General features: G+C 34.9%; 1 protein-coding gene across 3 annotated transcripts in view; it reads left to right on the top strand.

Annotated features, from left to right (window-relative positions):
* SCN7A (sodium voltage-gated channel alpha subunit 7) overlaps positions 1-15,565 on the top strand; it is a 102,643-nt gene that overhangs the window by 60,909 nt on the left and 26,169 nt on the right. For all 3 annotated transcript variants that reach the window (XR_013402014.1, XM_015110281.3, XM_077957143.1), the window contains exons 14-16: positions 1,302-1,658; positions 10,295-10,729; positions 13,769-13,874. Coding sequence is in view for 2 of the 3 variants with exons in the window: in XM_015110281.3 (XP_014965767.3) it covers positions 1,302-1,658; positions 10,295-10,729; positions 13,769-13,874 (898 nt within the window). In the remaining variant the exon portion in view is untranslated. The remainder of the gene's footprint in view (positions 1-1,301; positions 1,659-10,294; positions 10,730-13,768; positions 13,875-15,565) is intronic.

Below are 15,565 nucleotides of genomic sequence, written 5' to 3'. Positions count from 1 at the left end.
TAAAAGATAGTATCAAAATATTTTAAAGGCTGGTAATGGACTGAATTTAAGATGATTAATTTTTTTCATAGACAAATGTAAGATCTCACTCTTGAGTCCAGAAAGACAACTGAACACTAGAAAAAGTCAAGAAATGAGGCAAGGAATTTGAAATCAGCCTGGGCAACATAGTGAGACTCCACTTCTAAAAAATAAAAAAAGTCACAGTGGTGGTTCATGCCTGTAGTCTCAGCTACTCAGGAGGCTAAGGTGGGAGGATCACTTGGGCCCAGGAGTTGGAGGCTGCAGTGAGCCATGATTGTGCTTCTGCACTCCAGTCTGGGTGACAGAGAGAGACTCTGTCAAACAAACAAAAATTGAGAAGAAAGTGTCAGGAAGGTATAGCCTGTATAAAAATGATGTATGAGATCTAGTTGACTGTAAGTTTACTGCGATATAGTGACCAAAAATATTAAGGTAATCTTGTTCTGTATAAACAGAAATTTTTAAAAATCTAGTGAAAGGAAGGGGACTATCCAAACTAAACCTAGAATGTTGTGTTTGGTCTTTGACATGTTATTTTATTTTATTTTATTTTATTTTTTTTTGAGACGGAGTCTCGCTCTGTCGCCCAGGCTGGAGTGCAGTGGCCGGATCTCAGCTCACTGCAAGCTCCGCCTCCCGGGTTCCCGCCATTCTCCTGCCTCAGCCTCCCGAGTAGCTCGGACCACAGGCGCCGCCACCTCGCCCGGCTAATTTTTTGTGTTTTTAGTAGAGACGGGGTTTCGCCGTGTTAGCCAGGATGGTCTCGATCTCCTGACCTTGTGATCCGCCCGTCTCGGCCTCCTGGGATTACAGGCTTGAGCCACCGCGCCCGGCCTGACATGTTATTTTAAAAGGGAAATACATGATAGTACCTTCATCAGAATCCAGTGGATCCTGGAAGACTTTCAATATCATTTTCATGTCAACATATGGGAAAAATGTGGAAAAATATTCAATATGTTGTGAAAAGCAAAAACAAAGAATGAATACTTCCCCTAATAGTTATGAAAATATAAAGCTAGAGGAATTGTAACAGTATAATGCTTAATGGGAATTGACAAATACATCAGTAGAAGAGGATATATTTAGACTGAGTATACAAAATTATCAAATATTTAAGATGTATTAAGAATTTTACATAAAATGAATGTTCAGTAGTTAATATTAATAATGCTTAAAACTCTAAACGCTATATATGTATATGTGTATAACGCTGATACACTGACCAGGTTTTTCATCCTTTGTTTCTTGTTCTTGATTTTACATTGCTCTATTAGTTGAGAATTTTCAAGTTGGGGAAGTATTGGCCAACATTCCAGATTTTGATGCGGTCTCTTAGTAATGCATGGGTGACCCTGAGAGACTTGGTCCTGTTGTTGTTCATATTCATGTTCTTTTCTGCTGCATTCGGCATGAGGCTGTTTGGTCAGAATTATGAAGAATTTGTTTGCCACATAGACCAAAACTGTCAACTCCCACGCTGGCACATGCATGACTTTTTCCACTCCTACCTGAACGTGTTCCGAATTCTCTGTGGAGAGTGGGTAGAGACCTTGTGGGACTGTATGGAGGTTGCAGGCCAATCCTGGTGTATTCCTTTTTACCTGATGGTCATTTTAATTGGAAATTTACTGGTGAGTAGTCAGTTCTTTTACATTTTCCTTGAAAACTGGCATAATGTAGTTTGGTATTTTCATGATGTACATTGATGGGATCTAATGGTTTGTAACTGTGGTAGTCCAATAGAGTAACCCACTAGCCAGATGTGGCCATTATCAACTGATATATGATTAGTCTCATTTGAAATGTATTGTAAATGTAAAATATGCACCAGATTTGAAGTCTTACACAAAAAGTGATGTGAACTATTTCATTAATGATTTTTATGTTGAATGCATTTTTAAATGATAATACAGTAGGTCGTCCTTATGCTCAGTTGCACTGTATGTGGTTTTAGTTGCCTGTGGTCAACCATTGTCTGAAAACATCCAGTGGAAAATTCCAGAAATATAAAACTCATAAGTTTTAAATTGCATGCCATTCTGGGTAGTGTAATGGAATCTCCTGCCATACCACTCTGTCCTGCTCTGGGCATGAAACATTCCTTTGTCTAGCATATTCATGCTGTATACGCTACCTATCGGTCCTTTAGTAGCTGTCTGGGCTGTCAGATCATGTAGTATGCATGAGGTTTGGTACCATCCTCTGCATCTGGCATCCACTGGGGGTCTTGGGATTTATCTGCCCTGGATAAAGGGGGACTACTGTATTTGTATTTAACTAAATACAAATACTGTTAGTTAAATACAAATGCAATAGTCTCCCTTTATTTATTGGTATTTAGTTAAATATATATTTAGTTAAATACAAATATGTTTGTATTTATTGTATACAAATTGTATATTGTATTTAACTAAATATATTTGTTAAATAAAATGTATTAGTAAAATTAATTTGCCTGTTTTTCTGTGTTTTCTATGTGGCCACTGCAAATTTAAAATTGCATATGTGATTGCATCATATTTCCATTGGATAGCACTAGCTTCTAACCTTGTTACTCAATGTAATATTGGCATCACCTGGAAGGTGGTTAGACATGCAGACTCCCAGACCCCAGACCTATGCAATCATAATCTACAGTGTAACACTGTTCCCAGGTGATTTGTGTGCCCATTAAATTTTAAGAAGCACTTAAATGTAACACTGCTGTCAGTCTTTTCCTGGCATTGGAATTACCTGGGGAATTAATAAAACTATGCTGATGCCTAGAATACATTCTTAGAGATTCTGATTTTATTGGTATGTGGATATGACCTAGTCATCAGGATTTTTTGAAAATCTTCAGTTGATTAAATTGTGTAGTCAAGATTGAAAACCACTGGTCTATAAAAATGTTACGTATTAACTAAGAAAGCTTTCACTTATAAGTTTCCTAATAACTGAAGTGGTTTTAGTGAATTAAATAAGTAACTTTCACTGCATCTATGGAAAAGATATGGCTTACTAAAAAATGATTCTTACGGGAATACAAGACTTGGTATTTTCTTTTTACTCATGTCATAAAGATCAAGTACATTTCCCAAAAGGCTGAAAAAAAATCTCAGGTTAGACTCAATTTTACCTTGCCTGTCCACATGGCTTGTGTTTCACCTCGAGAAGACCCTTGTCATACAATTGTCACATTAGCATTGTATTTAATTGTTAATGTACTTCTCTATGTTCTTTATTAAACTGTAAGCACCATGAGGGAAAGGACCATAACTCTCCTCTTTATTATAAAACCTAGAACAGTGCCCAACATGTAAAAGATACTTCAGTATCTTCTGCCCTTTGTAGTTATAGTAGTACACTTCTCATTCCCAGTGATATAAAACACCACTCTAACTGGTTGAAACAAGAAATGATCATATATATCAGCATACATAACTCATAACTCAAAATATCAGGTATAGATCTTGCTTCAGTTTGGGTGTGACACAAATGATTAAATGGGATCATTATAGAGAGGTCTTTGTAGATCTCAATTCTGTTTTTCTCTGTGCTCGTTGCTAGCTAGTATCCTCTGTTTTATCAAGATGGCTGCTGCAGTCTAAAACTTCATATCTTTGTGTTATATCAAGTCTAATAGAGGAAAGAATTTCTTTTCTAGAAGCCACAGCCAATTTTTCCTATTATCTCATTAGCTGAATCATATGCCCATTCTTAACTAGTCTCCATTGCCCAGGGTGTTGAATGCATTTATTATGTTAAACTGTTTATAACTCTCCCTTACAGCTGGATGGGATAAGATCAAACCCAAATCCTATGACTAATAAGGGGATAAGTGTAATTTCCCAAATAAATTATATGTTTATGTTTCCAAAAGGAAGAGTTACGGCTGTTGAGGAAAGCAACAACAACAACACATACATACACATAATTCAAAGGGAAAGAAGCAGAAATACTAAGGCATTATCTATATACACACACACATATATGTGCATGTATGTATATATACATATATGTATGATATAACATATAAATGTATAATATATATATATTTGCCTAAACATTCCTGCTTCTTTGATTTTGAACTCCAATCTATTTCTATTTTTTGTTGTTTCTACTAACCAGAAACTTCATCAGTGTGCAGAGGGATTCCAGGATAAATGGAGTTACATGAACCTCCATTTCCAATTGATTGGCCATCATATTTCTTGGCTCACTAAATCCTTCCAGCTTAATTTTTCTTAGTAGTCATCCAACTCTGAAACATCATGATAATGGCAGTAGAATAAGTAGAAGGGGGGAAAATATAAGGAGATAATCTTTGAAGCTGTTGATCTTTTTAACCTCCATGGTTCTAATGTGGTTTAGTGTAAAAGGAAGATATTTCACATTTTTAAAAATTAGTTTTGTATTTTCTAAGAAAACTCAGCAGTAATTTTAAGCCTTATGCAGAAACCTTACAAAAAATTATTATACGCCAAAGGAAATGAATTGGTTTTTAAATAGTTCTATGTCTTGTTGAGTTGTAGAAAAAGCAGAGTTCAGAATCAAAGAAACGTGGGTTCAAATTTCAGTTCTGTCACTGTACTAGTCCATTCTCATGCTGCTAATAAAGACATACCTGACACTGGGTAATTTATAAAGTCAAGAGGTTTAATTGACTCACATTTACATAGGGTGGAAGAGACCTCAGGAAACTTACAGTCATGGCAGAAGGGGAAGCAGGCATGCCCTTCTTCACATGGTGGCAGCAAGAAGAAGTGCATAGTGAAGCAGGGGAAAGCCCCTTATAAAACCATCAGATCTTCTGAGAACTCACTATCATGAGAATAGCATGGAGGTAACCACCATCATGATTCAGTTACTTCCCACCAAGTCCCTCCCATAACACATGAGGATTATGGAAACTACAGTTCAAGATGAGATTTGGTTGGAGACACAGCCAAGCAATATCATTCCACCCCTGGCCCTTCCCAAATATCATATCCTCACATTTCAAAACACTATCATGTCTTTCCAAAAGTTCCCCAAAGTCTTAATTCATCCCAGCATTAACTCAAAAGTCCAAGTCCAAAGTCTCATCTAAGATAAGACAAGTCCCTTCCACCTATGAGCCTGTACAATCAAAAGCAAGTTAGTTACTTACTAGATACAATGTGGGTAAGGCATTGGATAAATACATCCATTCCAAATGGGATTCACTGGCTAAAACAAAGCGGGTACAGCTGCCATGCAAGTCTGAAATCCAATAGGGCAGTCATTAAACCTCAAAGTTCCAAAATGATCTCCTTTGGCTCTATGTCTCACATTCAGGGCATACTGATGCAAGAGGTGGGTTCCCATGGCCTTGAATAGCTCCATCCCTGTGTCTTTGTAGGGTACAGCACTGATCCCAGCTGCCTTCACAGGCCAGTGTTAAGTGCCTGTGGCTTTTCCAGGTGCAGTCCAAGTTGTCAGTGGATCTACCATTCTGGTGTCTGGAGAACAGTGGCCCTCTTCTCACAGCTCCACTAGGCAGTGCCCCAGTGGGGACTCTGTGTTGGGGCTCCAACCCTACATTTCTTTTCCACACTGCCATAGCAGAGGTTCTCTATGAGAGCTCTGCCCCTGTAGCAAACTTCTGCCTGGACATCCAGGCATTTCCATACATCCTCTGTAATCTTGGTGGAGATTCCAAAACCTCAATTCTTGACTTCTTTGCACCCGCAGGCTCAACACCACATGGAAGTTGCCCAGGCTTGGGGCTTGCACACTCCAAAGTGATGGTCTAAGCTATACTTCGGCCCCTTTTGGCCACAGCTGGAACAGCTGGGACACTGGGCACTAGGTCCCTAGGCTGCACACGGCAGGGGGACCCTGGGCCCAGACTACACAACCATTTTTTCCTCCTAGGCCTATGCCCTGTTATGGGAGGGGCTGCTGTGAAGGTCTCTGATGTGCCCTGGAGACATTTTCCCCATTGCTTTGGTGATTAACATTCGGTTCCTCATTACTTATGCAAATTTATGCAGCCAGCTTGAATTTCTCTCCAGAAAATTGGTTTTACTTTTCTACTGCATCATCAGGCTGCAAATTTTACAAACTTTTATGCTCTGCTTCTTGAATGCTTTGCCACTTAGAAATTTCTTCTGCCAGATACCTGAAATCATCTCTCTCAAGTTCACAGTTCCACAGATCTCTAGGGAAGGGGCAAAAAGCTGTCAGTCTCTTTGCTAAAGCATGGCTAAAGGAGTCATCTTTGCTCCAGTTCTCAACAAGTTCCTCATCTCAATCTGAGACCACCTCAGCCTGGACTTTATTGTCCATATCACTATCAGCATTTTGTTAAGACCATTCAACAAGTCTCTAGGAAGTTCCAAACATCCCACATCTTGCTGTCTTCTTTGAGCCCTCCAAACTGTTCCAACATCTGCCTGTTACCCAGTTCCAAAGTCACTTCCACATTTTCGGGTATCTTTACAACAGTGCCCCATTCTCTGCAGTATCAATTTACTGTATTAGTCCATTCTCATGATGCTAATAAGGGCGTAACCGAGGCTGGATAATTTACAAAAGAAAGAGGTTTAACTGACTCACAGTTCCACAGGGCTTGGGAGGCCTCAGGAAACTTACAATCATGGTGGAAGAGGAAGCAGGCATGTCCTTGTTCACATTGCAGCAGCAAGGAGAAGTGCAGAGTGAATGTGGGGTAAACCCCTTATAAAACCATCAGATCTTGTGAGAATTCACCCACCATGAGAACAGCGTGGAGGTAACTGCCCCCATGATTCAGTTACCTCCCACCGATTCCCTCCCACAACATGTGGGGATTATGAGAACTACAATTCAAGATGAGATTTGGATGGGAAGAAAGACAAACCATTTCAATCACTTAATAAATGATGTTGTGCATATTACACAGCCTCTTTAAACCTGGCCATACTTGACAGAGGAATGAACATAACAGTACCTGCCTTGTAGGGTTGTTATAACTTAAATGTAATCATTTGGCACCCTATAAGTAATTCATAAATTACACAAATCATTTCTTTGCACTCTAGAAAAATTTAACCCCTATATCTTCACCAGATTTTTGTTAGTTATTTAATATTATTGACAAGTTTTAGTTAGGTAGATTTTAATTTCATTCTGGGTGTTTTACTTGTGATTTAGGTGATTGCCACAAAGTGAAATATAGTACCTGACTCTGGTTACATAAACCAAACACTGAGGGATAGAAACATGAAAATAAAAGAAAGAGAAAACTTAATACAAACTTCAGTTGCTTTTTAAAAATAAAAAATTTGGTTGTAGAGACATATGTTATTCCATATATATTTGTATAATTCCAAATTAAATATATATTAAGATATAATTCAAGAAATTTAAAATTAAGTAGCCTCAATACATGTTAAATTCCTTCATACATGTTTATTTGTTGATTACAAATCAGAAAGTAATTACTTAAATCTTGAACTTTCTTTCTCTTTTATGCTGTTTGATTTTGCTATGAGTTGCTCAATTCTCACCCAATATGTGGATATCTTTGAGATGCAAGAAAACAAAATTCAGGGGAATTTAAAAAAAGTTTTGTTTTATATACATTATTTCACCTTTTCTCTCCTAACACAAAAATAATAAATATATGTTTTTAATCTAGTTACAGATTCTGTGACTAAAGTTACTCTGAGTTTATACAATACAAATCTCTGCATTTTCTGCTCTCTTTTTTGTTAATGCTCAAATTAGAAGTAGTAATCAGTTCTCTGTAACTTGCGCCACTTACACAGCCTGTCTTTTCCTTTAAATCCTTAAAAGAGAGTAGGCTATTTTAAATTCAGACCACATCTGAACAAAGCAGTAGCATTTCTGAGGGTTATAAAATTCTTATCTTACACTACAGTTTCAGAGCACTTAGCACTTTTAAGATTACGTTCATTTTTAGGCTTTGAACATTTTCACTATATATACATATATATATGAATGTATGTGTGTATATTTGTGTACATGTGTGTCTAAGATATAAGAAATCTTTGATGTAATTTCCTAAAAATATGATTAATATAGCATAAACTTTTTCTTGTTCAAATCCTAGCACAAAATCTATTTTTTATTCATTCTATAATCACTTATTTTTAAAAATAAATATTTATTACCTATTTTGTGTCTAGCAGTGTGCTGGTTGTCTAATTAAGAGAAAACATGGTTTTTGTTCATATGAAGCTTACAGTCATGAAACACACTAACACCCTTCCCTTATTTCACACTGTGCCTAATACTTAGCCAAACAGTGGAAGAAAAGGAAACAATTGAGTATCTTAAATTATATCTGGTCTCACCCTTTTATATCAAGAAGCTGTTGTCCTTTGAGAATAATAGAGTTGCTAATAGTGTGGCTCCTACGGGGGCCATGCAGCTCCTGCCTAGATTATCTATAAGTAAACCTCATTGCCAAAGGAGACACTAATGGGAGAACAGAAAGGATCAAAGGTTACATAGAGTAGACCTAAGTCTGCTTTATTTCTTTATTTCAGAGGCTATTAGAATTTGATCATTGTCCTTTCTGTTTTATTTTTCTCTTCTGAGAATCTTTCATTGGGATTATAAAAGATATCTGCCAGTTTTTCAGATGCTCTCACCCACAAAACATTTCCCATATTGATATATCTTATAACCAAAATTTTATTGCTATGCTAAAACTATGGATAAGATTAAGTTTATGTATTTGATGACTTTATTCACTGCAAAATACTTTGATTTTTCTATACAAGTCTTATTTGAAACTTCTCTATTCCTAAGAAATAGGAAGATCTATATAGAGAGAAGTAAATGTAACCCATTAGGATTAAATACTATTAGGTCGGAAGTTCTAATTTTCCCAGATGTGCATGTCCATGAGAAAAAGAGTAATTATTGGAGTGTTTGAGAAACCCAACTGTTCACATAGATCTAAAATTTTGAAAGAAGTTTCAAAATATGAGTCTTTGGAGATGCTCACATACTTATTTCATGTACATATAAATAGCATAATTATCCAAAATTATAATGTATGCCTTACAATTATAAACAAGTTTAAAATCTGATTCTCTGGAAAGTGATCAGTACTTAATCATATTTCTAAGTGACAGTAAAAGTCAAAATATACACTATCTTTGAGTTCAAAATAAGTTACAAGTATTAGGAATGATTCTTCCATCACTTATCTGTTTCTTGTTTGACCAAATTTACTACAACAGAGAATCAACTAACCTTCCTAGCATCTGTGTTTTCATCTCACAAAAGCCATTAGATATGATATTCAGGACCATGGATAGCTCTATCCCTGTATAGTTCTTCCTGGGTTTGCAGAATTATTACATGTTTTCCTAGAACAGGGCTGAAGTGAAGTGAGCTGCCTGGAAAAAACAACTTATTTGCTCACCTTGAGTGAGACAGCCTGACTCAGTGAGAAAATAAGCTTTGGAATAAAGCAGACTTGGGTCTAATCTATGTAACCTTTGATCCTTTGATATTTGACATATGTAAACCTTGTCTTTTCCATCTGTAGAAGAGAAACAAATCATATTGCATAGGACGTCATGACCTTAAAATAAATTCTTGCTATACAAATCCATAGCGCAGCACCTAACACACTGTGGTAGATGGATAAGAACTGAATAGTATTGTAGTTCATCTGCTTCATTTTCAAATCTCAGATCAGCCTTTTTTGGTCAAATTCATTTTTTAAGTTAACATATAAAATTGTATGTATTTATGGTGTACAAGGTAATGTTTTGAAGTAGACATACATTGTGGAATGGCTAAATAGAGCTAATTAACAAATTCATTACTTCACATAGTTATCGTTTTAATGGTGAGAACACTTAACCCATTTATGTCAGAAGTTGCAATTTTTGTGTGAAAATTCAGACCTTGGCAATGACCTTGAGCAGTGGGACATAAATAACTCCCACAAGCTTAGCCTTCCAATAATGGAACACTAGGCACAAATGGGTTAATATTCACACTCTAGAAGTAGAGAGCAGAATGGTGGTTACCAGAAGTTGGGTGGTTAGGGGAAAGTAGATATTGAGGAGCCATTGGCCAAAGTATATATAATTACAGTTACATAGGAAGAATAAGTTCAAAAGATGCATTGTACAGCATGGTGACTACCGTTATTAATTACAATATATTGTATTATTGAAATATGCTAACAGAGTAGATATTAAATGTTCTCAAGTCAGTTTTGTAAACAAACTTTTCATTACTTAAAATGACACAAAATGGGATACATTTAGCCTCATTTTACTTCCTTATTTAGGTAGTTTACCTGTTTCTGGCATTGGTGAGCTCATTTAGTTCATGCAAGGATGTAACAGCTGAAGAGAATAATGAAGCAAAAAATCTCCAGCTTGCAGTGGCAAGGATTAAAAAAGGAATAAACTATGTGCTGCTTAAAATACTATGCAAAAAACAAAATGTCCCAAAGGACACAATGGACCATGTAAATGAGGTATATGTTAAAGAAGATATTTCTGACCATACCCTTTCTGAATTGAGCAACGCCCAAGATTTTCTCAAGGATAAGGAAAAAAGCAGTGGCACAGAGAAAAATACTACTGAAAATGAGAGCCAATCGCTTATCCCCAGTCCTAGTGTCTCAGAAACTGTACCAGTTGCTTCAGGAGAATCTGATATAGAAAATCCGGATAATAAGGAGATTCAGAGTAAGTCTGGTGATGGAGACAGCAAGGAGGTAAGATGTTTAAATATCCTGATTGCTTAGTGGTGATTTATAGTATTGTTGATAAGGAAGTAAATAAGCACTGAAGTTCCACAGCCAGATTGTCCACTCAATTCTAACTCCATCACTTCGAGCTCCATCACTCTTAGCCTCTGAATTTATGCTTTTGATCAAATTAGTTAAACTTTCCAAGCTTCAGTTTTCTCATATTTAAATGGGGCTAAAATAATATTTACTCCATAGGGGGATAATAGTACATAGAACAATGCCTAGTAAAGAGTAAGCACTTAGGAAACATTAGATAATATAATTGTGACATTTTATAAATTAATAACCAGTCTGAGGGTGCTGAAAAGTATACTGAGGAAACCAAAGTTTTCAAAATCAAGGTATATGATTTAAGAAATCACTAAATTTCCATGGACTTTATCATCTTAAAATGGGAGATTGAATTAGAACAGTGTTACACTTCCTTCTTGCTTGCTAAAATTCTAAGATTTAAGTCAGATCATTTCTGCCCATATTTGGACATTGTAGTTAAGTTGGACTAAAGGAATTTTTAAAACCTCCCAGTTTGAATTGTGCACAGTTGGTAGCTTTATAACGCACTGGCTTAAAAAATCAGGGTCGCATTCAAAGAAGGGTAGATACTGTTGTTCACTTAGCTTCTAAAATATACACCCTACTGGAAACAGTCTTATTGTCTCCATTTGCAAACAGCATTGTGTTTTAGAAGGAGGTACAATTTCATAGAAAGCTACACCTACAGAGATCACACCTGTACAAGGGCTTTTAACTTTGGATCCCACTGGGGAATCATTTCAGATCACTCAGGGGCACTGGAGGGTCAGGGAATGTCTCTTAACAGGTCCCCATCATCTCTGGCACCATCTTGTTTCCCAGACCTCTTCTGTTTTGGGAGATGCGCTCTACAATAACTTCACAAATTGTCTTCTAACAGGAGTTCAGTTTCAATTATCCAAGGTCCTTCCATCATTTACTAAAGCCATCATTATTTTAGTTAGAGAAACATTTTTAATCCACATGCCCAATAGTCTAAGGTTCATTTACCTTTTAAATTAATACCATTACTATAAAACAGGCATAAATTCTTACTCAGCACACTTCTCAATCATCATTAAAGATTTTGATTACCATCCATTTCTGGGTGAAATTGCTATTTGCCACAGCACATCATGTTGGAGTCTCCCTGAAAACTTCATGCTAATCTCCTTAGAAATTCTGGAGTATGAAAATACATAGGAAAGCTGTAACTTAAAACAACTGTAAATATCAAAATTGCATTATTTATGCTGTATAGTTATTAGGTCTTGCTGGTTGATTAACTACTCACAAAAGATGTATTCGTTTATTTATATATTTAGTTAGGTGCTTTCTAGATTATGTAGCCCATGACTCCTTAGGATGTTGGTATACCCACAGCCAAAAATAAAACACAAAAATATATAAATGATCTGATAATTCAGAGATACACTCCCTTGTTTCTTTGGTATTTGTACTTCCAGCCTATTTTTATTAAAATAAGCATATATATTGACATATATATGCATATATATAGTGTGTGTTTATCATAAAAATAACATCAAAACTCACATCGTATTTTATAACTTATATTTTTTATAATGCAGAAGTATATTATGGTCACTTTATTATGCCATTAAATAATCTTCTATCAAAATAAATGATTTATAATTTGAGTCTTAATTGATTTATTTGTAAAATTAGAATAATACCTACTCACAGGTATTTTGGAAAAATCACATCAAATAGGATATGTGCAAGGCTTTTTGCAACTCTTTAGAAAAAATGTATGATGTATAATTTTAATTACTGAGTGCCAAATATTATATTTAAATTACTTAATGCCTAGTCTCACATAAATATATTGCTACATATTTTATTTCATTAGAAATAAATAAGAATATATAAAAGTAATAGAAATAATAAAAATATCTGTTTAAGAATAATATTCTGCTGGATACTTTACTTTTTTAAATTGAGCACTATAATGATTTACTGACAACTGACCACGTAAGGACTAAAGCAAAAATAGCTTTCTAATTACATTCCCTTGACACTTACTGTGTATAAGTCTAAGAGGCAGGACAAAATATTGACAATTTCCTTTTTTTTTTTTTGGCACTCTACTTTACCTAGATTTTTTTCTTAATTTTTACGAAGTAAGATTGGTTTCATTCCAAATGTTAAAATACACTTGCCTTAATTTTTGTTTTAATTAGAAAATATTACCTATATGCTATTAACCTTAGAATCTCGGTGATTTTAAAGAATGATTTATAGTATAGTTATTTCAAAATAAGGTAAAATAAAGCATTGTGAGAAAATAATTTTAAATAAAGGCAAAGAGTATCATTTGCACTATTACCTGTATAAAGCAATGACCACCTTATTCTACCCAGCCTTGAACTTCAGTCAAAAGCAGAGAAAGAAGGTCAATCTCTGCATCTGGGTGCTTTTCATAAGGCTGTGCCCCTTTCCCAGGCCTGTCCTTATCCCTATTTCTTGTGCCTTTCCCTCATTTTACTTCATGATAAATCCCATCCTATGATGACATACATAAGACCATCTGGACTGATTTTTACAATGAAACCTAAGATCTACCCACCTTTAGCATCAAAGGATGATTTGTTTTGATTCTACTCATCTAATTGAAATAGCATATATGGGAACCTTGTGACTTACTTCAAGAAAACTTTGGAACCCAAATCCTTTTGTGAATTGGAGACAACCTATACATCTTAAAGAAGTAAAGTGTTATTAACTAAACATTAATTTTAATCTAAGTGTTATTTTAGGTTAAAGTAAGTATCATACAATAGTGTTTTAAACTTCAATTCTTATCAATATATATGATTTTAATATCAGCCATGAAATCAGCCTAAGGTCTTTTAAACCTAACAATATTATTTCTGTACAAAATTTTTCTCACTTCTGAAAATGAAATAAACTTTGACCACTGTGGGTAAATGAAACTAATCACAACTTTTTTGGTGGGACTTCACCTTTTAGAAAATAAAGCAGTCTAGCTCATCTGAATGCAGTACCGTTGATATTGCTATCTCTGAAGAAGAAGAAATGTTCTATGGAAGTGAAAGATCAAAGCATCCTAAAAATGGTAAGAAAATTGTGTTAATCTTGCTAGGAAACTAATTTTAATTACAAGTTGTCAAAATGTATATGTTCCTTTAGTAAACATATTCTACCTGGAAGCTAATTCAAATAACTCTCTTAAATAGGTGGCATTGCACATTTCAGACTCAACTACCAGCTAAGTCACTTATTTTAACAATTAACAATTGTTGATTGAACAGTAAGAATTTGGAATCTCCAGCTCATTTCAGGACTTAGTTCATTTCTGTAACTTCTACAGTACTACTTATGTCCTACTTTGAAACAATAGATTATGAATAAACAATGACAGTATAGTGACTAATGGTAGAAAAACAGAATTGACTTACTTCAATTCCATCTCTGTTGCCACTGAGTTTTTATGTGTGTTTAAAGCTAAATTAGTAAAACAATTTGTGAGGTGTAATTTTTTGTATTTGGTAAGTACACATTTTAGTGTATATGTAAAATGAATATGAATATTTTCATTGAATATTTTATTGAAAAATATCTTTAAAGTTGAAGTTTAATTGTTCTTTGAATATTTATTAAACTAGAATATCATTATGCATTGTTAAAACAGACCAACATGTAGGTACAAATTTAATAAAATTTTCAAATATCAAAAATATATGTATATGTTCCATATCCAGTGTGTCAGTCAGTTGACTGAATCTTTATACATTTCTTAATATTCATGTTAAATATATAAATGTCACCATTACCATTTGTCTTCCTCTGACAGTTATAGGCCGTTTTTATATGAGTAACTTAAATATTGGCTCTATTTCATGAGATCTAAGCACACTTCATTTGACTTCAACATATATAGGTATATGTGTGCATGTGTATGTGTATACACACACATTTCAGTGCTGCTTTAACTATACCAATTTTCTGTTTTACTCCTAAATTGTGCTGTGTTCTAAAGCACACAGTGATATAACTACCAGTAAAAAATCAAATATGAACATTATTTATTTTTATGCAATATTACTTACAGCATGAAAAATGTGTTTTGGAATCACCATTATCAATAATATTCCACTGCCACAATGCTACTCATAGTATTATTTAACAGAAGACAAAATTCTAAAATAAAATGTTTTGGCTTTAAACTCCACCTACCTCCATTTCTTCGTTTTGTCACCTGTATATCAACCTCTTCTCCAGCCTCAGGTTTCCATTTTGCCAACCCTTTTGGCCAAAGCATAAAGTGCAGTCCCGTACACATGTACTATGCCCAGAAAGTACTCCACAGTCCATGTTACTTCCATAATAGTCTCAATAAAAATTCCCATTTCCAGCCACATAAGAACTGGAATCAAAGCAATTAATTTGATTTAACTAATTTTATGCCTCTTAACATCTCATAAGTATTTATATTTTTAAACAGGAATGCATGTTATGCCATGTGAATCTTCAAAGAGTAAATTTTCAGGCATTATATCAAAATGTAACTTTCAGAAGTGAAATATCTGTGTGTATTTTCTTTTGCAGTATTAGTGAATACCTACCCTCAGACTGTTTTGCAGAGTGACAAGATGTTCTAGGTCATTTCTGCCTTTCACAATGCCTTTCCTCTCATTACTACCAAACTCCTAAGTCCAGTTTTCCATTTTCTGGTCAGTGATTACAGTGGTCACTACACCATGGGTATAAATTAAATGTTTGTAAATCAGAGACAACCTGGACTAG

This window comes from Macaca mulatta, chromosome 12 (genome assembly GCF_049350105.2).
Source record: "Macaca mulatta isolate MMU2019108-1 chromosome 12, T2T-MMU8v2.0, whole genome shotgun sequence".
Classification (NCBI taxonomy): domain Eukaryota; kingdom Metazoa; phylum Chordata; class Mammalia; order Primates; family Cercopithecidae; genus Macaca; species Macaca mulatta.
The sequence above is the reverse complement of the archived record's forward strand: the minus strand, read 5'-3'. Positions and strand labels throughout refer to the sequence as shown.